Source organism: Tympanuchus pallidicinctus, unplaced genomic scaffold, assembly GCF_026119805.1.
Source record: "Tympanuchus pallidicinctus isolate F22 unplaced genomic scaffold, pur_lepc_1.0 scaffold15, whole genome shotgun sequence".
NCBI classification, from domain to species: domain Eukaryota; kingdom Metazoa; phylum Chordata; class Aves; order Galliformes; family Phasianidae; genus Tympanuchus; species Tympanuchus pallidicinctus.
The window spans coordinates 13,319,878-13,342,380 of record NW_026294669.1 but is presented as its reverse complement, the minus strand read 5'-3'; the positions used below and the strand labels follow the sequence as shown (position 1 = coordinate 13,342,380).

At 43.8% G+C, this 22,503-nt stretch overlaps 1 protein-coding gene across 10 annotated transcripts in view; it reads left to right on the top strand.

The window, feature by feature from the left end:
* BIN1 (bridging integrator 1) overlaps nucleotides 1-8,946 on the top strand; it is an 88,098-nt gene extending 79,152 nt beyond the window's left edge. For 6 of the 10 annotated variants that reach the window (XM_052674888.1, XM_052674886.1, XM_052674885.1 and 3 more), the window contains 3 exons: nucleotides 557-658; nucleotides 1,750-1,800; nucleotides 3,916-8,946. In XM_052674888.1, coding sequence (XP_052530848.1) covers nucleotides 557-658; nucleotides 1,750-1,800; nucleotides 3,916-4,023 — 261 coding nt within the window. In that variant the 3' untranslated portion in view covers nucleotides 4,024-8,946. The remainder of the gene's footprint in view (nucleotides 1-556; nucleotides 659-1,749; nucleotides 1,801-3,915) is intronic. The other 4 variants (XM_052674890.1, XM_052674889.1, XM_052674892.1 and 1 more) reach the window with 1 other exon arrangement.
* Nucleotides 8,947-22,503: the final 13,557 nt, after the last annotated feature.

Here is a 22,503-nt window from a genome sequence, read left to right as displayed (position 1 = left end):
TTTTTCTATTTCAGTTATGTTCTCATACGGCTTTTTCTGGGAAATCCACCAAAAGCAAAAGGATGGCTAAACTTGGGAGAACAATAGGAGGGTCATTACATTCTGACTGATTATGGGCGGAATTATAGTTTGTTATAGCAGTTGCATATTATTGTAGTAGTTGAAGTGAAGGGCTTTGGCTTGAAACAGAAAGACTATAACACAGATCTTGATAGTAGACGGGCTGGAAGAAAGAGAAATACAACAGGAGAAAATCACTTGAAGTTCCAAACTGATGCTTTTGTATCAAACGGGGAGAGTAAGCATAGGTGACAGAGTGGGGAGGCTATGACCTCTAATACTCTTGAAATCCAGATGCTGAAAGAACACAGGGCACCACTTGAGTGAATGCAAATCTTAGGCCTGCACCATGGGAACACCTGGAAACACATTCATCTAAAGGAAGGATGTGCAGGTGCTGATGCATAACTAATTGAGTGAGTCACCAGGATGCTCCTGTGACTGTGCTGGTCGGTATTAACACGCGTGTGGCTCTCCTCTTTTTTTTTGGCTATAGGTCCAGGCTATGCATGATTACACAGCTACTGACAGTGATGAGTTGCAGCTGAAGGCCGGGGATGTGGTGCTTGTGATTCCATTTGAGAACCCTGAGGAGCAGGTGAGCTGGGAAGACTGGGTGTGTGCCTGGGCTGGGATGAGCCAAAGGGATTTCTGGAGCTGCTTCTTTCTCCACTAACAGTCTGGCTGTATGCAGAGTCGTCAGTTTGTGGCTGGAAGCTGGCTGCAAAGCCAGTTGTTCCTGTCCTTGTCTTCCTGCAACAGAGGAAGACGACTTGTGACTGGAAAGTGGAGACTTTCATTATCCTGCATAAAGCATGCGAAGCAGCCATGGTGTCCTGCCCTTATCGGGGCATCTGAGCTAAGGCAATGGCTTTCTTCACAGGGAGCCAAACAGAGCTCAAACTTAGCTCCTGGTCTTCGTGCACAGTATCTGTGACCACTGCAGTGCAGACCGTGGCGCTGGCAGGAACTACCCAAAGTTTTCCAAAAGACAGTGTGTGGCCAGGAGATGGCAGCAGAACCACAGGCTGGAGCAGGATGCCCAACTCCAGAGAACATGCTTCCTGTCTTTCTCTGGCCTGGATTTAATTGGCAGGTTTTTTTTCTTTAATCTCAGCTATTTCTAAAAGCCTCGAGTAAATCCTCCTCACTTGCTATGTTTGAGGGCTTCCAGCTGATAGAGACTGCAGCAGTTTTACTATCTTGGCTGAGAGAAGTGGTGATTTTGTAAAAATCAAGCTCAGATCTCAGATTTTCATTTGGAAAAGGAAGGGAATTCTTCCAGTTGATTCAGAAGTCACTGCCTCTTCGGTTTTGACAAGATTAGGATTTCATAAGGGGTAAAGAAACAGTGTAGTTCAAAGATGATGTGATTCATGTGGCTCAGCTGTTGACTTTGTGAGTTACAGAGGGAGATCTTGCTGCTGCTTGCAAAATGGGATCTGTAATACATTGGTATTTCCCGCAGCACAGAATGCTCTGTGAGGAAGGGTTGTATGGGAAGAAGCAGTGATTCCTTCCACAGACAAGACTCTTCAGTGGATGGGACTGCCCTGCACAAGCATTTATGAGCATTTCCATCTCATAAGACTTTTTGGATGGGAAATGAAGGGCAGCTCCTCTGGTTTCAATGGTAGGAGATGGCATTTATGGAACAGAGTTTTTCAATGCCCTATGTTTGCACTCTAGCTGGATGTGGGTGCAACAGCCATGAACTCAAGACTCTCCAGGCTGCAGAGGGTGAGCTCTGAGTGTTGCTAACAAATGCTGTAGCTGCACTGAAGCCCTCTAACCCTCTACAGTGTATAGCGTGCTACAGCTCATTTCCCTAACCCTTACCATACCCAGCCAGAAAATCTTGGCTGTTAACATGTGCATGAATTGTGCACGTGGGTGGAGAAAGCCTAGGATAATAGACTGTGAGCCATGTCCCCATCTTGCAGCTTAGGTGTCTGTGTTCATTGAGCAGGCCTGGAGTCATCTCCCTTGACAGAAGGCATTGAGGGCAGCAGTGCTTCTAATCTGGCACTTCATATGATGTTAAGAGTAGTCAGGAGTCAATCTAGGTCCCAGTGTCTGATCCCTGTAGCTGAGGAGATCCTTTTGAAGCCTGATGCTGTGGGAGTGATGCATGCTGTATGGCACATACACTAGATGCAAATGGATGAGCTTTTGTGCTTGCTGTGCTGTGAGCTTAGAAGCTGCCTTCCAGGCACTTGCGCCCAGCGCCTTCTGCCTAGTAGTTTGTCTTCCTGATTTATGGCATGTCAGTCTGTCTGCAGCCCCTGCAGCTGGCTTCTGCAGATGGGCTCCTGACTCACGTCGTTCCCCTGACATCCCCTGAATGCTCAACTCTAAGGCAGCAGCAAGGGCTGTCTGAGCCTGCAGGCACCCAATGCAGCCTGCATGGAGCAGGGAACTCAGGTACAGTGGCTGATCTGAGTTACTGCCACTTGGAAACACACAAGCATGAGAGCAGAAGCAATAACATGGCAGTAGAAAGCAATACATGCCCCATGGATCACCCCTGATGTGGGCTGCATTGTTCCTGCACTGTGCAGGTATGTTTTTAAAGAATATGTTTGAAGGGAGGCAGTGTGTGTCATTGCAAAAATTCACAGGTAACTCCTGCTGGTTCCAGGAGCGAGTCAGAACAACTGTGTGAACTGCATACAAGCATGCCCCATTTCTCCACAGCTTAGAGCATCTGGTTGCCCGAGTATTTCTGCTCTGGCAAGTTATGAAGCTGAATGTGTTGACATAGCTCTAAATGAACCTGGTGTATGCTTTGCCTAGAGCAGCAGATGCAGAGCAAGCTGTTAAGTTTGAAGGCAGTGGTCCTTCATACAGCTCCATTGCCTCATGCTGTGGTCTTGATGCTTAGGCTGCCCCACTGCAAATGGCATGCATGAGCACTTGCAGGTTGCAGGGGTGGGTGGCATGCAGAGGTGGGAGTCGTTCAAGGCATGCATTCAACTGGGTAGCTGCACACTTGAGCCACAAACAGTGCAACCATCTCACCTTGAATATCTCACTTCCCTCATGTTCTTCAAATTGAGTAGAAATCTCAATGTTGGATGCTTTGCAGAGAGCACGGGATGGAAGGAAGACTGGTTCTCCTCCTGAGCAGGTTCTACCAGGCAGGACTCATTTTGCTTCAGTGAAAAGTCATCCCTGTTTATAGAGGATTGGGTTTAATGTCTGTGGGTTTAATGGCTAGGAGGATGCTTGTGTATGGGGAGTTCTTCCAACCACGTTTTGCATCAAGCCCAACAGCTTGCTGGGTTTTGGGATTAGATGTTGAGCTCCTCAGCTCTCAGTTTTCTTAGACCATGTTTGAGTTATAGCAAGACTCATTTTGTTGTGTAAGCTGTGTCAAATGCTATTCAAACAGGAGCAGAAGATGAGCACTTCCAGAGCACCAGAAAATGGGTCTTTCTGAAGACCTGTGCCCTGTGGAGGTGCCCATTTCTTTCCTGATGATGGAGAACATCAAATCCATTGTGTTTAGGTAGTTGAAAGGTAGGGCAGATCCCATTGCTCCAGAGAATGTCTCCTGCTGCACTGGATGTGAATAATGAAATGTTTCTATTGCACTTGTGGATTGTGTACATTTCATTGCTTCCAAATGCTCGGGGTCAGGCAAGTTTTAGTGCTGACTTTGGAATGTGGCCTTTTCTGTTTAAAAGGAAACAAAAACACTCATCTCCCTCTCCTCAATCCTCTACCTGGATCTCTCCAAGCCAACCATGAGCATGGCTTCGATGTGCCTTGACATCTCCTTGGCCTGCACTCTAAAAAAAAATCCTCACTCTTATCTCACCCTCAACGTCTCATCTCTGTCTTCTCCTCTAGGATGAAGGATGGCTGATGGGTGTGAAGGAGTCTGACTGGATCCAGCATAAGGAACTTGACCAATGCCGAGGGGTTTTCCCAGAGAATTTCACAGAGCGGGTGCAGTGAAAGCATGAGCCTGCCAGCCACGTTTCTGCTGGAAGAAAGCAAGTTTTCTGGTAGATAATTGAAAAAGAGCAGTAAAAACAAAGAATTTTAAAGGAACAGAAGCCTGAAAAAATTGTCAAAGGGTGTGTGCTTTTCAAAGGGCAAGGTTTCAGAAGTAAATTGCAATTCAAAGCGTTATCAAAATATATAAATACTACTACTACTAAGGCAGACCAATTACGCTCTTTCTCCTTCGGTTTAACAGCGTTTGAATTCAGAGGACTGACACAGAAGCAACTCAGTGTGGTTCTTTAAATGCTGCATTGACTGAATTGGCGTGATGTCAGTCCGGCCCCTGGAAAGGCAGCGTTTGTCTGTTGGCTTGAGAGCTTTTGCTCTTGGGTGGGTTCACCTGTTTCGTCTTGAAGGTGACTTGCATGGCAACTAGAAAAATTCAGCCTTCCCCACAAGATCAACCTACAGTAGGCCAAACTTCCTGTGATGCTGTTGAAAAAAATATTTAGTGTATAGTGTTCACCAATACAATGTATGTGTGTGTATTTTATTTTCTTCCTTTAAGACAGTGTTATGCAAACTAATTTTATATGTGTAGAGAAAGGAGGAACTACGTGGTAATGACATGGAGGTGAAATGTGTCAAGCTGTGCTCAGTCCAAAGTTCTTTCAACTGCAAGCATCTAAATTCTCACAGTAGTGTATTGGCCTGTGAGAGCTAAAGGGAATGGAGGAATTGGACAAACAAGACAAAATGAGCAGATGCCATCTACCTGATGGGAATGATGCCCTGCCCCCACAAGCCCTGTAGGCACTTTCAGAAGAGTTTAAATTCATGTAGATGGAAGATAGCTCTCAAATCTGAAAGGAAAATGTGTTTTTAAAGAAAATTTAAAGAAAAATATTCTTCTGAAAAGATGTCTTAAGAAAAAACACTGAGGAAAAACCATTTGCTTTCTGTGTTTTTAATTGGCATTGTTATCTGTGGAATGATATATTTTTTTTTTACTTTCCTTTGAAGATTTCTGTCAGTGAACTATTGTTAGATCAGCTTTCTCCAGTGCTGTGCTGGTGATGAAGTTAACCTCTAAGAAAACTGGACTCTCAAAATACTCATTTAAAAATGACTGCATGACTTCTTGATTTTTTAATGCATTAGAAGAGGAAGGCAAGAATATCAAAGTGTCAGTGTCAAGAGGACACTCTGCAGTCTAATGCTGATGCTGAGACCTTTCTTATGCTCCTGTTTGTTTTTGAGTTTTGTTTTTTAGTTTAAACAAGCAGATGACAAAGCTGTTTCAAAGTGCATATTATACTTGTTAAAGTAAGCTGGTCTGACCCTCCGAGACTCTGAAGTCCAACAAAGGTACTTTAAACTTTACTTGAATACTGATGCAGCTGGCAAGCAGGTCAGGCTATTATCTCTTCTTTTTTTAATGGCTTCCCACCCTTCCTACTCCACAATCTTTTTGCCTTGGAGGGATTTTTAACAGTAAGGTTAACTCCTGCTGTAAAGGGACAGGATCACTCATGGAAATAATCTTATTAGGAGCTGGCTTTTGTCAGAGATGTGCAGGGTGCTGACACACACTACTGAAAATCCCACCTTTTCTCATCTGCTTTAATTACTTGTAGGACAACAGAAAAAAAAAAAAGCAAAAATACATTGTAGAGCAAAAATGCTTTTGTTTTGTTTTTGTTTATTTTTTAAGCTTTAATTCTGAGCAAAGGGTCAGATTTTGATCAAAACTATATTGCTGTAAATGCAAAAATTGCCAGAGTTCTTTCTGCTTTCACCTCTGAAGATAATTGTGTTAGTTCTTTTACAGCAATATAACAAGCATCAAAATCTTCCTGTATATCCAACTCCATCTCAACTATTTTATTTTATTTTTTTTTTAAATAAACTTGAGGAATTTTTGTTTCTCACCGCTGTTAAATCCCCAGTAGTACTTAAGAGTAATTGCACGCAATACAGAAGGACTGGACTCCACAAGTGGCAGCATGGTGAGCCATTGCTTTAGAATACTGCGCTATTTGGATTATTGGTTTTTTTTCACCAGGGTTGTCGTTATTGTTATTACTTTTTCTTTCCAAAGTATCTATTTTTATGCATTTGTGACTCTCATTACTCCTTTAAAGAATATTCACAGAAGAAAGATATACATTTAAATATACATAGAAATATATATATATAAAAAAAACGGGTTGATCCAATTAACATAACGACGTCAGCTTAAAATGTTTATTTTTATGCAAAACCTGTGGATTATTGTTTTTTAAAAAAAGACAAGATTCTAAGTACCAGAGCTGTGATTTTTTTTTTTTGTCTTGCAAGTAATTGTTCTAGAACACTTAGAAAGCTGTGCTGATATCTAATTTATTGTGGGTTTTTTGCTGTTGTTGATGTTGTCTTCTGCTGTGTTTGAACCAGATGACTGTCCCAACAGAAATCCTTGTAAGGCCTTTTCTTTTAATTGAGCTTGCAAAGCAACTATCCAGTACTGTATTATCCCTGCAGAAGTGGTAACACTCTGCAAAGAAGGGATGTTGTTTTCAGGTCACGTGATTGATGCTCAAGTATTGCTAGTGGAGAGGACGGTGCATCTTTCTCCATTTGCTTCCTTGCACCCACAACCCTCATGCCTCCCCCCCTCCCCTTGCTCAGAGCACATAGTGTGAGCTACCTAGATTTTGCTGTGCTTGCAGTATCCCATCACAGATTCTAAAAATGCAGGATTGGGCCCACAGGTTGTAAGTTGCCTTATATGAGAGTAGGGTGGCATAGCAAGAAGCTTGTAGATGGCAGTATTCTTTGGAATCATCTCTTTGTCTCCTGGGTTATGTTCAGCCCATAAACAGGCACATCTCCTCCGATTTTCAGGATTGTTTTTTTTTTTAATCTGCTAAATACTTTGATTTTTGGTTAGCATTACCTGGTGAAATAAAATTCCCATTTTCCTTTGTCTTAGGACTGATTTAAATAGAAAGAAGGATAATAAACTCCCAAAGTAGGCTGTGCCCACAAAATGGTTTTTCAGTTTGCAGGCTGAACTGAAAAATCTGGGGAAAAACATTGTAAGGGTGGCCTGAAGCTGCAAGGGTGACCTGAGACAAGTTTATTTTGTTTTCATTTTCTCATTGAAATGAAAAAGAGAAAAATCAAAACATTAAGAAAAAAAAATCCTTTCAAACCAAAATGAAGCATTTCATTTTTAGGGTTGCTTTTTCACTTTTTTTAAAAACGTTATGACTTGGGCTATAAAAAGTTGATTTGAGGCACAAATGTGAAACTTGTTCTGAAAATGCTGAAAGAAAAATGTTTTATTGTTAATAGTCTTTTTGCCTTTGCCTTTTTTCTTAGTCTGACAAATAGTTTCAGTTAACCCTTTTTGGTGAATGCATTGTCCACTGAAGAGATCCCAAAGAAGCCTATTGCCCAGTACTGCTCCAATGACAGGTACACTGGACACATTTCAAGGATTACCTGGTATTCATCCCAACAAAGCTGCTGTTTCCCCATCTAATAATCTTCCACTGGATTGTTTTACTGTGTGAACAATAAAAGCATCTTTCAGCCCTTGCCATTGACTGGTATTGTAACTTGATTTAGACATTCTTGCTCTGTCAGTCTCAGTTTGGACATAGACTTCTGACTTTAGATTTATAACATTTCTCCAATTTGAGCCTAACCTGATTGTGCAGCAGGAATTCTCGCTTGCCCAAGTGATAAGAGAAATAAGGCATTATTCTTTCTCCTTTTTTCTCTCTTTCAGCAACAACAGTAATAGACATTTACTAGATAGAGTTAGGGAAGGAGGTCCCAGGGTAACAATGAATGTATTGTTCCACATGGGACTCCTACATGCTCTGTGTTGCTTTCTGTGGGCATTCCTCAGCTGCCTGCTTTTACCACCTTTGCATTTCTTGACTGTGGAGGTCATGCATTAAACAGGATTGTACAGGCTTGATTCCAGGTGCCCAGAGTGATCTGTTTGCCAGTCACTGGCTCTGTTTTTCCTGTTCACAGGTGCAGTACACTTTCCTATTGAAATGTCCAAAGACTGCAGCCAAGGTAAACAGCCCCAGGTCAAAGGGGTCTTTCTTTTATAGCCTGGAGCATTGGAAGGGCTCCATTTTTCTGCCTGGATTCAGATGTTAACTCAGTTTAGTTTTGCAATGGTGTTTTGAAGGGAAAAGGCCCAAGGCACCTTCTGCTCCCTTACTGTTGACCCTACTCATAGTCTGACCTTGAGGTGCAGTTGGCAGAAACACTACAAAATAGATGAGAGCAAAATTACCACAAATATTGGGGTGCCGTGGTCCTCTTGACTTCAGTTAGAATGCTTCCTGACCTCTTCCTTCTCTCTATGAGGATGATGTTAGTGTAGGGCATTTCCCACCAGCCTGAAGCACAGAATTAGAAGATGCACAAACTCGTGTCTGTCAGCAAATCCTGTGCAGTGCAGCTTGATAATGCTGATAGCAGGAAAACTAGCAAAAGCTTTTCTTCTCTGGGCTGCCAAAGGAAGCTATTTCTTGCCACAGCTGGCACAGGTGCTAGCACATGGAAGCTGAGAATTAGAAGGTCATTTCAGAAATTATATTTATGGAAATAAGTGGAGAAACTACAGCTGTTAAGACTGATCTGTATGAGCTTGTATTTCGATGTGTCTCAGAGCTATAATTCCTTCATGTGTTTTACAGTGTATTCTACTATTCCTGTCCCTAGTCTGCATTTCATGTAGATGGTCCTTACATGAATCTTGCCAGATGCACTTCTGGGCTTATTGCTTCTCTTTAACTGAATTAAATTGCAATGACTTTGGCAATGTACTGGCAATCTCTTTTCCTTCTGTTAATTCATTCTCTGGATTTAACCATGATGACCTGAGAAATGTTTGGTTTTTGGGTGTTGTTTTGTTTTGTTTTTTTTTTTTTATAAAATTATTTTAATTCTTGTTTTGTTTAAACAAAGCTGAACAATTCCCATTGTATTCAGAGCTGTGATGCCCAGTTCCAGTGACAAGTACTAGATGGATTTGTCCCATTTTGTTTCTTGGCGATGTTGAGAAATATAATTTGTGTCATCCTAAGTCCTGTGTCAGTTTTTCTTTTTCTCTCTTTGTCTCTCTCTCTCTCTCTTTGTCTCTCTCTCTCTCTCCCTCTCTCTCTCATTTTCCTTACCTCTGAAACAATTCAGAACAATTTAGTACTTCTTTCTCCTCAGAGAGGGGAGTGACTTCAAAGAGCTTGGTCTGCCCAGATGCCATTAAAGCTGGGATTTTGTTCAATTTAGCGGGATGGAAAAGATAATGCTGGACCTTCCCTGAAGAAGTACAGCAGGAGATGAATCTATTCCAGCAGCCAGTCTGTTCTGGTGTGTTGTAAGGAACTGACAAAAAATGAGTGCAATCATTGAATAGAATCATTAAGGTTGGCAAAGATCACTAAGATCATCTAGTCGAACGTTCTGTTTACCACCAGTATTGCCCATTAAATCACGTTCTTCAGTAATACATATATCTTTTCCTTAAACACCTGCACGACTGGGGACTCCACAGCCTCCCTGGGCAGTCTGTTCCAGGGCCTGTCCACTCTCTGAGAATACATGGAAAGATGAGAGATTGTTGCTTGTTAATAGCAAGTAACCCCAGGACCATGCGATTTTAATCCCTGAAGGCAACTTTGTTGATAGGACAAGCACTGTTCACAGCCAACTGTTTTGGGGCCATTCTGTCTGTTACAGCCAGGCTCAGTGCAGCAGTACTCAGGGCGCGGCATGTAAACAGTGCTGGCCAGTGACCTGATGCAAACTGGTGCCAATTAGTACTTTGATGAATGAACTGCCAGGCTCTGAGTTTGCTTGTGTGTGTGCAGACCTCGGGGCCAGACTGCATTTGCAGAGCCAGGGCGAGGAGTGGGCAAGACTGCATTTGCAGAGCCAGGGCGAGGAGTGAGCCAGGCAGCACTTGTGTTGTTCCTACATTTCCAGACGGCTCGAAGGGTTTAGTGCCTTTAGCCTCTCACCTTGGTTGGACCTGAACCAAATCCTGCAGCAGGTGGAGGGAAAGAGGCTGATACTGCTGCTGTGGTCGGCGGCCATGTACAGGCCGCAGCTGCACAAACACTGGCAGCATAATGGGGCACAGACAGGCTCATGAGCCCTCAGGTCAGCCCCGAGGAGCCCTCAACGTGCTACAGGAGAGCTGGGCTTTGCCCTGGGAGCACAGTTGGAGAAGGAAGCCTCTACAGATGGAGAAAGGTAAGGCTTAGTGCCTGGGAGCAGGCGGGCAGGGTCTTGGGTGCTGTTGCCATGGAAACGCATGGAAAAAGGTTGGGGTCTCGGTAGCCTAACTTGCTGAGTGCGGCTGCTCTGTGGTGCCCTGATGAATGGAGGAGAAATTGCTACTAGAACTGTCCTTTAGCCCTGTGGCACTTGATTTGAGCCCAGATGCTCCTTGATGGAGCGGGAAGCCCCTCCATGATTCCATGGGGGGATGTTGGGGTAGCTCTCCACAATGTCCTGTTTGCTGCCTGGGTGCAGTAGTGCCCTTCACAAAGCAGCACTGCTTCTTCAGCAGGTGTGGGAGCCCTACCCGCCCTCCTCAATCCACACAACCATTAATAACAGCACGGGAATTCAGCAAATGCCCGTGATTAATTAGCTCATCACAGGCAGCTAATGGCTGCCTCCTCCCCTAGGCCCTGTGGTGCAGGTAATGGAGTTGGCATCGCTCATCGCTGGGCTGGGAGGCAGCCAGCTGCCAGGAGTGGTGGGCAGGGTTTGCAGGTTGTTCTGATGTGTTGCTGTTAAGCATCTGATGAAGGTTTTTCCTAGGGGGACCACAGGCACCCAATTCTCTCTACTGTTTGTTTTTGGAAGTTCCCATCTGTGTTTCCAGACTTAGAGGACTGTGGTGCCTGGCACCTTGGGATGGCAGAGCAGTGTCATAAAGATGCCATGTAAACCAGGCTGGTTTGAGAAATTTAAGTGGTCTGAATCAGTCTGTCCACAGGCAGCCGTGCAAGGCAGGGGCTAAAACCCACCACTTGCAGGGGATCTCCTCCCAGCTGTGTGCAGTGCAGTGGCAGAAAGAAGAGCTCCAGCGAGAGTGCAAGGTGTTAAATTGCACACCTTCACACTGTTTGCACAATGTGACAGTCTGAAGTGTGAAATGAATGTGATGGGAGCGGTGCTGCTTCTGCACCAGCAAGAAGAGTGACACAAACATCTTGTGTTGCGTTCTGGGCTGGAGTAATTTCTCATTTCTCCAGTTCACAGATGCTGAGATCAAGCAGGGCTGTCTATTTGCAGGCCTCCCAGTGCGACTTCCCTTTCTTACACTCAGAGTTGCCACTGTACATTTCTATTAGAGATTTCCATTAGAGCACTGACTATTGATTTTGCAGAATGTGCTGTTTGCTGCTGAGGGAGATGCTGTGGTTGAGTATACAGCAATCCAGCCACACAGTGACACTCCTGAAAACTGTTGAGTGTTACTCCTCAATGCAAAGCGTCACAAATGTCTGATGAAGATGCTAAATGTACAAAATTTGAAGAAATTTGAAAAAAGCTCACACTTGAGGTATCCATGCTGGGAGCAGGCAGGGTATTTTAGCCACTGACTGGACCATGGCTTCTTTTTCACTTATGAGGAAGGATCATGCTAACTAGAGACACTTTTAGCCCTCAAAGAGATTTCCCAACAACTCACACCAGAGGCTGGCTTCATAACCTTCCTAAAACCTCAGCAATTTGACCCTGGAGCTATCTTGTAAGTCTGAGGCTCATGTTCTGCCTCCCAAGACCTCCATCCTGTGGGCAGGCACAGGGAAAGCTGCATTTCCACCCCTGTAAATGATGTGCCAGGCAAGAGGACAGGTATTTTGTTTTGTTCCCCCCCATTTTCGCCTCCCGTTGTCTGACAGCTCCCAGTATTGCTAGCTGTGTCTCAGACTTTCTGTTGTGTCTGCAAAGCAGATGCTCTTTTTTACATGACAAACATTTTTTTTCAAGGCTGTAATTTGCTCCTAGCCAGTAATGCTTATACAAAATGCTTTTTTTCTGCACAGTAAAGAAAAATGCATCTGAAGTTGGCAATTAAATGTTTACTGTTAAGTACTTTGTATATTATATATTGTAGATCATCCCATCCATTAAACAAACCATTTAACTTCCTTTACTAGCATTATTGTCTATTATTAGGTTAATCAGCATTCACATCCTGTAACTCTGCATTTTTATCTAATTGGCTTTTGTTTCTTGCTTCATATTTCTATTTAATTAAGCTCAGCGTCAGAGCTGAATTCCTTGTATTCAGCACTAGGAGAGGAATTGACCCTTCCAATGTTTGGAGTGGAGTGGTGTTGCAAGCAGCCCAAATTTCAAGCAATTTCCTTGTCCTTCTGCTAAGGTTTCCCCTAGTGGGTAAGCCACTGCTTTACTCTAGTGATATCTGTGCATGAAGCTGTAGGCTCCACACCACTTTGATTATCAAAGAGGTCCTCTACGTGCAGTGGCTGAAGCTGCTGTAAGGATGCTGCAGTGGTGGAGTGGAGCATATCCAGCCACTGCTTCAGTCACGCTGTGTTTGCTGCTTTAGCCTTTGCCTCCAGGTCTTTCTGACCCCATGGCTATGCTGCAGGCAGGTCACTGCAAATTGTCACCTGAATGGCTCTGTGTGGCACCCCAGGGAAAAGGCACCAAAGGGTTGGGGTGCTGGGAAAGTCACAGGTGCCTATTGAAAGTTCTCCTGTCACATCACTGAATCATCACTGATCCTGCTTTTAATTTCCTATCACAGTCATTTAAGATTAACTTAAGGGACCACTATTCCCTACTATCTATGCTTATTTTGGAGTGAAATCTTGGCATCTAAAGCCAGTGTTGGTGATTGACCCAGTATCCCCTAAGAAGAAGACGCACTCTGAGCTGCTTTGTGTCATTTCACTGGAGATTTCTTTCAGGTATGTGTTGGGCAAGAGATTTATTTTCTTTCTGGCTAGAAAGGCAATTTGTGTTGCGAGGAGCACACCCTCTGGACATCAGGCTATGGACCAGAAGTAGGAGTGGCTCGCATAACCAGGACTATGAAGGGGATGCTGGTGTGTTCTCTTGCTCTTGGCCTTTGGACTGACCTGTGAAATGGAAGGTGTGATGAGGCTGCACGCAGCACACCAGGCTATGTGAGGCTAGGCTGGGTGTTCAGTTCTGCTGTGGCACTGTAGCTTGTCTTGTTCCTGCTGATAGCTGATTTGGCTTATGTATGTGCTCTGCTCTCTCACTGCCCAAGTCCCAAGGCCTGTTGCAGGAGGCTGCCAATTGTAATCTCTTCCCTACAGACATTTATGGGGATACCCAAGACACGCAGTGTGACAGAATCCACTGGAAAGGAGATTAAAATGCAGGCAGGGAACACCTTGCTTGTCACTACTTAGCATCCCCTGCTAAGCTGCTTTGAGGAATTGTCTGGGGCTCTCCAGAGTCCTTGAGTACTCCTTTTGCCAGTACTGAGTCCAGAACAATCAGCAAATTGAGTTCTTTTTATTAACTTTAAAAGAAGACATTAACTTCAGCCAGGAGAATAAAACCAACGTATGAGGCAATTAGTTCTGCAAAAACATTTCAGTCTCCCCAGAAAAGCCATCTGAGGATCATATTCCATCTGCCTAGCCTTTTCTGGTCTTGGATTTACAGCACACATTTATCATAAATAGTAACACATAAGCAAATGGCGTTCTAATGGGTCACTCAGCCATCCCACACAGTTCCACACGGACAGCCAGCAAGGTCTTCTCCACCTGCTGGCTTCCTCCCTTCAGTGTGATTCCTGTGCTCTGACACTTGATTATATTCACGTTGATGCTGAAGCATCATTTAACATGGACTTTTCATGGGATCTGCACCAGGGTTCATTACAAGCCAAAGGAGCAGGCTCAGAAAGCTGTACGGATATTCTCCAAGTCCCCTTGCAGGAACCGCGACTTTCTCAGCCCGCAGTAATTGTCTGTTAATGGTAGAAGCGTAGGCAAAATTCAAAACGGAGGTCCTCCCTTGCCATTTCTGTCTGGATCAAATGAATTCTGGATGATGATGAAGGCAGTGTGGGGATGAATTGGATTGGAGAGAACAGAGAAGTTTAGTTTTCTACTTGTTGGCTTGCCTGGTGCTTCCAAAAACGTGGACTGAGATGAAAAGTTAAAATTTGGTTTGGAAGAACTGGCACAAAATATCACTCTGCCACTACTTAACTCCTGTTCTCTTTATTTTCCTGTTTCAGCTCTTTCATTTTATTATAAACATCTGTTTTCTGACTTTTAATTACGTGATACTAATATGGAAGTGAAATATATATTGTTAACCCCCCAAATGCTATAGATGTAATATTTTACAACCAAAATTCTCAGCAAAATTAGTGAAATTATACCAAACTTCATTATTCTGTTGGATCAACTTGTTCTGACACTGATGAAAGCCAGTGTTCAGGGCCACAGCCTGCACCTGTCCTCAGCCTCTATGCATCCTAGATACAGCTATTACTATAGTAGAAAGCATGAATCCTGGGCAGACCTTCTAGGTACAAGATAAGACAAGGGGGAATGGCCTTAAGCTGCTCTAGGGGAGGTTCAGGTTGGATATTAGGAAAAAATTATTCTCAGAAAGAGTGGTGATGCTTTGGAACAGGCTGCCCTGGGAGGTGCTGGAGACAACATCCTTGGAGCCAGCCATTCAAGGAAAGGGGATGTGGCACTGAGGAATATGGCTTTGAGTGATCACAGGCATGGGTTGATGGTTGGACTGGATGATCTTAGTGGTCTTCCCAACCTTAATGATTCTATGATGCTGAGATGCTGTTATTCTATTCTCAGCTTTCAGTGACCGCAACAGTCTTTGGTCCTTGGATTAAAGATGTGATCCAGATCAGAAGGATAATAGGTTCTGTTCCATTCCAGATGGTTTGGGGTTAAGCACATAGGTGGTTTCAAGTGCTACAATAATTTGGTAATGATTTTCTTGCTAACATTTGGAGCGTGAACAGAAAATGTTTTATTTTTAATACTTCATTATTCTGATATGCAAGAATTAGCAAGAAAATGGAAATCTCCAGTTAACAGGGGGAAGGTCAGAAAATCCACATCGTTGGGACCTACTTCAGAGAGTCAGTTTCTACTTTATGGGGTCACCCAGTGGCTTTTCTAGCTTCAACTTAAAGGAGCTTAGCAGCTGAACTTCTCCTGTGCCAGGGTAAAGCCCTATAGATTTTTGCAGCCTTCTGGCAATAGCTTTGCTTTTGCTATCTGTTCCTGCTAGTTAATTGATGCTTCAGCTTTCATCCGTAGATGACTGGTGAAGCCTCATTCGCTCAGTTCCTCATAAAGCTTTAAGAAGGCATCTACTGTCCCAGAATTGCATATTATGTCCTTTCCCACCCCAAACACATACCCACAGACCTTGCAGAATCAAAACACCAGGTGTGGGACAAGCTGCATGTTGGCCCAGCACATACATATATCCCTTGTACTCTGCTCTGCAGAGTATGTGGGATTTACAGCCGTTTATAAGTACTGTTAGAAATAACTAGACCAGCCCAAGTCTGTCAGTGGCTTTGAAGGGATTTTTTTCTCTTTATTTTTAAAAAAATCCTCTCCTGTCCCACTTCTTTCTCCATTACTGAGTTAAAGGTCTGGGTAACATCTTCCTAGGAATATTTTTGCCTTTAAATTTTGATGACTCGGTGAATCTAGCCAAAGCTTTTTAAAAGCTTTTAATTCTAAGCTTTGGGGGTTTTACACAGCTGGTTAAATCTGTAATAACTTTTTTTCGTTCCCTCTTGAATTTTCTGCCTTTTTGGTGCTCTTTAACTCTTAAAATACCTTATTTAGGATCAGATGAAGCACTTGAATATGGAGATTAGTGGTTCTTCGCAGATCTCTCTTTTATTAAATGTGAATGTCCGTTCTGTGACAGCATCATTTATACAGAGGTATATTGTAGAATGCAATGTTTTTAAGTATTGGCTATGGTGGCTGCATTATTCTGTATGGATGCCTTAGCAATTAAAACACTTCCTCTCTGTGTACTTGCGATTCATCATGCACAGATGGCGCTGAAGACATTCCTGCTTCTGTCTTGCTTAAGTCTGTGAACGGTGCTGTTTGTTTTATATCTGAGCAACTTTGACATGACAGTCTCTGTGATCAGGGACATGGAGGTTTTGTGTCAGGGAAGATTGCTCACTTTAAGGAATGTGCACTCAGTCAAATTTTTAAAACTCTGATGTTGTTGTTGTGGTCAGGGCTGGTGCAAACCATATGCTCAGCAGAAAGATCTTGAGCTGTAGATGTCAAAGTTATGCTCTCCATGGCTAAAGGGGCACTCTGACATGATAATCATACAATCATTGAAGTGGGAAAGACCACTAAGATCATCCAGACCAACCAGCCACCCATGCCTGTGACTGCTCTAGACCATATCACTCAGTCTGACATCTACAAGGTTCCTGAATACCTCCGTGGACAGTGATTCCATCACCTCCCCGGGCAGCCCATTCCAATGCATCACCACTCCTTTTGAGATTGTTTCCTAGTATCCAGTTTTTCCTAATATCCAACCTCAACTTTCCTGGGCACAACTTAAGGCTGTTACCTCCTATGTTATAAGTAGCAAAGAGACCAATATTTCAGCAGCACTTATCTGCAGGACAGGCAGTGAGACAAGTCCATGAGACAGCATTGCTTCTTACACTCATGCAGGGTCCCACAGCAGTCCAAAAGCACATCTGCTTTGCCTCCTTTCAGGTGTGAGATTGTCTCTAGATGGTTGCTTGCATAGGAAAGAAAAAAAAAAAGCAAAAAAAAAAAAAAAAGCCAAAGAAAATAGGGGAAAGATAAGGTGAGTTAATCCATTGAGTCACACTTGGAAACTATCTTTTGTTATCTCTGTTGTTACATGCATCAGCTTTCATAGGCTGCCTAGTCATCTTCTGGCCAAATGTTTCTGTGCTGATGTACAAAAGCTGTCCCACTTTGGTACTCAGTCATACAAATGTTAGCACTGCTGTAGTGGAAGCAGCTGTCAGCTGGATAATTGCATGGAGGCTGCTGGGTTTTCATACCTATTATGAAACGATTCAGACATCCTTGTGGGAGGCTGCAGTGTGGCATTTGGATTTGGTTTTCAAAGGTGCCCAGGTACTGAAAGATTCATAAAGGCACATAAGCAGATTGACAGTGCCTGAGAAACCCCCATACCTAAATCTTATTGAAATCAATGGGCGTTTTGCTGCTGAGATGCTTCTGGATCTCTTCTGGCTAAGTTCTATTTGTACCCAGAAATGTTGGTAATATACTGTGTGTCATGGAGAGCTGACAAATACATGAATATTTGGTACTAAGATAAGGTAAACAACATAAGTGTATAATCTGTGTGCCTTATCACTGAAAAGGGATTTGAATGAGATGCCTACAAAGTCTTAGAGATCACCTGCAAGGGTGAGTCAGGAAATAAAGTTCAGCTGAAACAAGCTTCAGGAGAGCTAATTTGAGTTCCTCGGAGTGGCTGTGTGATCACAGGAGTGATCACACAGTGTAGGTGCTGAGGATGGCTTAGAGGTATTTCACTCCTATTTAGTCCCCTAAACAGGTTATGATTACAGAATGGCTTAGGTTGGAAGGGACCTCAAAGATCACATGGTTCCAGTCCCCTGCTGTAGGCAGAGTTGCCAACTACTGGATCAAGCGCTAGATCAGGATGCCCATGGTCCCATCCAGCCTGGCCTGTTATGTACTCATTCCCCAGGTCTGCCCAGCCCTATGCTGGGGCTCAGCTCAAGTGGACATATACAAAACCCACACTTGATACCTACATACCTGCAGAACAGCCCTGTGTGGCATTTTGCACTGATGCTTTTGGAGGTTTGCATCTACGTGGACATCATGTTAATGGCCACTACCAGGCTGGATGCCTGTTGTGGGTGCTGGTTACTTCACTCTCTGCCAGCTGGCACTGGGAAGTAGCCAAGGGCTTTCATTGAGATGAGATTGGCTTTTTTTTTTTTTTTTTTTTTAAAATTTGTAATTTCCAGAAGTGATAGTCAGTGCTTTCTCAGCAGGCTACTCGTCACAAGATCATGTCACAAATCATGTGAGGCTAATTGAAATCTCCTTGGGGTTTGTCTTCCTTTGAGGGCAGGCTGGGACAAAAATACATCTCTTGTAAATGCCACTGCAGAAAGGATGTCTTTCAGCAATACCAGAGATTACAGCATTATCTGACAAATTGTGTCCTCTTCTGGTCCTTCAGGCTTGATTCTTGCTTCCAACTTTAGGTGGTCTTTTCTTTCTACAGCCATGGGCATGGCTAGACTGGGAGCTGGGCTGTAATGGATATGAGTCTTTGCTTACAGATAGTTCCTTTGCAGCCTGTATATGATTCACCAATACCACATTCAGGGCTTTCGTTATGATCTCGGTGCTGCTGCTGTGTCATGGTTGCCTTCCTTCAGCACAGATAGCCCACAGAGCTTTCAGATCTGCAGTGCCTTAGCACAGCTCTGGGTTTTTAGGGAAAAAAAATAATCCAGCAGAGTAGGAAGGAGGCTGTGAAGCCCCTTGTAAAAGACAGCTCCCTACACTCAGCCTCATGCTGTGGCTGGAAATCGTCTTGCAGGTGTTACTGGTCTACGGGATAGGCTAGAAGAGAGCTAACAGGCCTCATCTCAGCTGGGGAAACGAGCTCTGTAATTAGGATAAAACCCTACAGCTGCCAGCTTTGTAATACCTCTTCTGTTTTTCATGCTTATAAAGAAATAAGTTGTGTCCTCTGCTCCTTAGAGGATAAGAGTTTTGTTATGTGAGGCTGGGTCAGCCCCAGGAGTGTGGCCAGGCCAGTAGATGATGAAGGACATAGGATAATGATAGCTGTGCTCATTTTGCAGCAAAAAATAGAAGATGAGAACATATTTTCCAATAAAAAGCAGAGAAACGAGGAGCTGGGGAGAGTGTGTAACAGTCATTAACACAGAGTTTAAGAGAACCAGCAGCAGCCTGTGTTTTAAAGTCCAGTCGGTAGCACTTAATAGCCTTGGCTTCCCGCAGAAGTCCCTTAGCCTGTTTGCAGTTGCTCTTGGCAGAGAGACTGGTAGATTTATAGGATTTTACAGGGGTACAAAAGAGTTGCTTTGCAGTGCAGAACCGTTTCCGCTTAATGGACTCTGTGACAAAACAAATTTCAGTTGTGTAAAAGTGCCTGGGCCGCTGGTCCAATGTAGTCCATTTGCAAAACCCCGTGGTCAAAGAAAGCCATGAGACTGCTTATAGCCACACTATGAAAGACAGCAAAAGCGCTGATCAAAGCAACCATCGTCTATAAAGAGATAAATTTATGGTAGTGGCCTGTGAGTGTTGAAGGATATCATTACTTTTGCTTCTGAATTTGGCCTAATGCTGGGCACTGGGTGGGGTACTGCAGGCAGGGCATCCTGGTGGCTCCATGGACCACCTTACGGGGAGCCTGCACGCATTGCTGATACATTCATGCAAGGGTTTATTTCTTCCTTCTGAATGTCTCAGCCCCTGCGAGTGTACAAAATCATCCTTGAGAAGTGGATAGTGTGACTACAGCAAGACAACTTGGTATAGGGGAAGTTGCAGAATGCAGGTTGTGATTTGTCCCTCAAGGACTTTATTCTGCTGCTTCCTTCTTGTGTGAGAAGCTCTTCTCAGTAGAACCCTGCTTTGCCTTCATAAAATGACCTAAACTTGTTCCTGAAAATGGTTGGTCTCTGGGAACTGTGGCAATAGAAATAATAATGAGTATTTTTTAAGCAGATCTGACCATACTTTTTTCAACTATCAGACAGAGATGTTCCCTCAGTCCTTGAGATAGTTCTCCTTCCTCATAGATGGAATCAAGGCAATATTGCCTTTACTGAATTTCCAATTCCTCTTCGCTTTCTGCTTGTGAAGAACAATCAGAGCGTGTGGACTGATGGATCAGAGTTACAGCTGTGTAGCAGAAATGCTAAGTCATGGCCTGAGCCAGTGATTGAGCACCTGTGGGAAGGCAGGGCCAACCCAGGGGAACTCAGGTGCATGTAATGCATTGAGTGACCGGAAGGGGTGGAGTCAGGATCCATCCCTTCCAGACCTCATTTAAGGGTAAGCAGTGGGGGTGAGGGTGTTTTGCTGGAGATCCTTGTGTACCTGAGGCCTTCTGAGGGTAAGTAGCTTATTTCCTTTGTTTCTGTGCCCATGGCTGCTGCACTGGAGCGAATTCTCACTTGCTGCAGCCTAGGATCTTGCTATTCTGCTGTTATTGCTGTGCTTTTTATCACATTATAAACTGATGCCTGAGAGCTGTACCTAGGTAGTGAAGATATGGGTGTAGTGATGTATGACTTGGGATTTAGTAATGAGATGCATCTAACTCACCTTAGTAACTGGTAATAGAAGGCATATATACTATGTCTATCAGTCTAGGGTGATGGAGAAGAGATGAAAAGGATCTGTATGTGAAAATACCCTTTGACTGAAGAAGGATTGAGTCAATTAGCTCAGATATAACAAGATGAGCCGGGTTAGGTAGGGGGGTGCCAAATTGCACTTTATCTGGACAGAAATTGAGTTGTTCTATGAGCTTAAAGGAGGATTCAAGTCTCCCACATTCAGATGACACCTTCATACTCTCTTACATATGTACATTCACACAGAACATAAGCGGGGTCATACTACTTTTGTGGGCACAAGGCAAAAGCAGAACTTAGATCTGTCAGGTCCATCCCATTCTAAACAGATTTAGACCTCTTCCCCTTCAGCTCTCTTGTGTATCACTGGAGGCAAATAACTTCTAATAGCACAATGACATTCCTTTTTGGCTGTGTGATCTATTCAGATGAGATAAAATATTCAGTCATGCTCACCTACCCTTAGAGTGAAGGAGATCAGCCATGTGGATACAAGAAGCACGGCACTGGGATGAGTTTGAATGAGTGAGATATACGTACAGGGACTGAGCTTCCTGCTCAGTATTCTGACACAACTCAGTCCACAGACACAGATATCAAACAGTGTGCAAACTGTGGCCACTTGAACTGAATGCACCCATATTGCTGTGAGTGCTTGGGGACTGAACCATCATTCCTGGGGTCCCACACATCTGCAGCTTCTGTGGTGATATGGAGAGGAACTCCTTCCTGAAGCCAGAAGGAGTTTGACAGCTTTCTTCATTAACACAGGAGCTGCTGCCTGAGCATGGAAACAGATTCTGTTGCCTTATGCTGAAGAATTTCTTACTATCAGCCCAGCAGCTCTGCCTTTCCTGTCTGCAGATCTGCAGGAGCAGCTGAGGGTGGCAGTGCTGCCTTGTGGTTTGAGCTTTTCCCTGGGCTGATTTCTGTTTCTTGCTGACGCACAGGGAGTTGTATCCCCAGAGTGAGCATCAGGGGTTTCAGGCGAATAAGGTTCAGATGCAAACTGCAGAAAGCTGTGCCTTGCCATGCTGGGTTTAATTAAGGGCATGCTGAAAAAAGTTCCTGTTCAGTAGCACCTCTCTGCAGTCACAGTGTGTTGGAATTCAAGTGACTTTACAGCAAGACTGAGCTTGGGCTCACATCTGGAAATATTAAATCACTGCACTGTAGGAAGAGATGGCTGTTCCTATTTTCTGTGTTCAGAGAGACTGCATGTGCCAAACACACATTTCTGCTACAATTGATAGAAAGAAAAATTGTGTTACTGCTGCAGGAAGCATCCGGAAGGGAGCAGTGTAAAATGCCATCCCACTGACTGTTAGTGCTGCCCAGTCCCAGAGGAAAGTTCAGCCTTTTAAGGACACTTCAAGTTCCTCATTGTCTGGCTGGGAGGTGGCAGTGGCACATGGGTATGGTATGAATGCAGCCTTTTGGTGTGCTGGTAGCTGTTTCATCCTCAGGAATGACTGCCAGTGCTTCAAACAGCTGATGTGCAGATGCAGAATCTGCCTGCTTAATATGTTTTATTTATTTTCCTGTGCAATTTATTATCTATGAGATCTAGTTGTCTATGTAATATAATCCACTTTCTTACCTAATTACATGCAGCGGTATAGAGATGAAGGCCATGGGACATTGTGTTTTCTTTCTAGGGCAGTCCACTTCATTTGTCCACAAATTATCATCTGGGTTGATTTTCAGAATTTCTCTTACTTTTCCTGGATTTTCAGTGTGATCTGTCCTTAGGTACCTATGCTGCACCTTTCCCCTGAACACCAGATTAACTGTGTGCAGGTAACGTGGAACATTTGGCCCATATGCTTAATACATCTATTTGTCAAGGAGCTCCTAGGTGGAAATGTAGGCAGCCCTCAAGATGCATAAAGAGATGCAGTAATGCATTTATGTATCTGTATATGAACCATATATCTAAACACATCCTCATGTACAGTGGCTGTCAATTTGGCAGTAGGAAAATTCAGCAGCCTTGGTAGAAATAGGTTGTATTGCAGGCA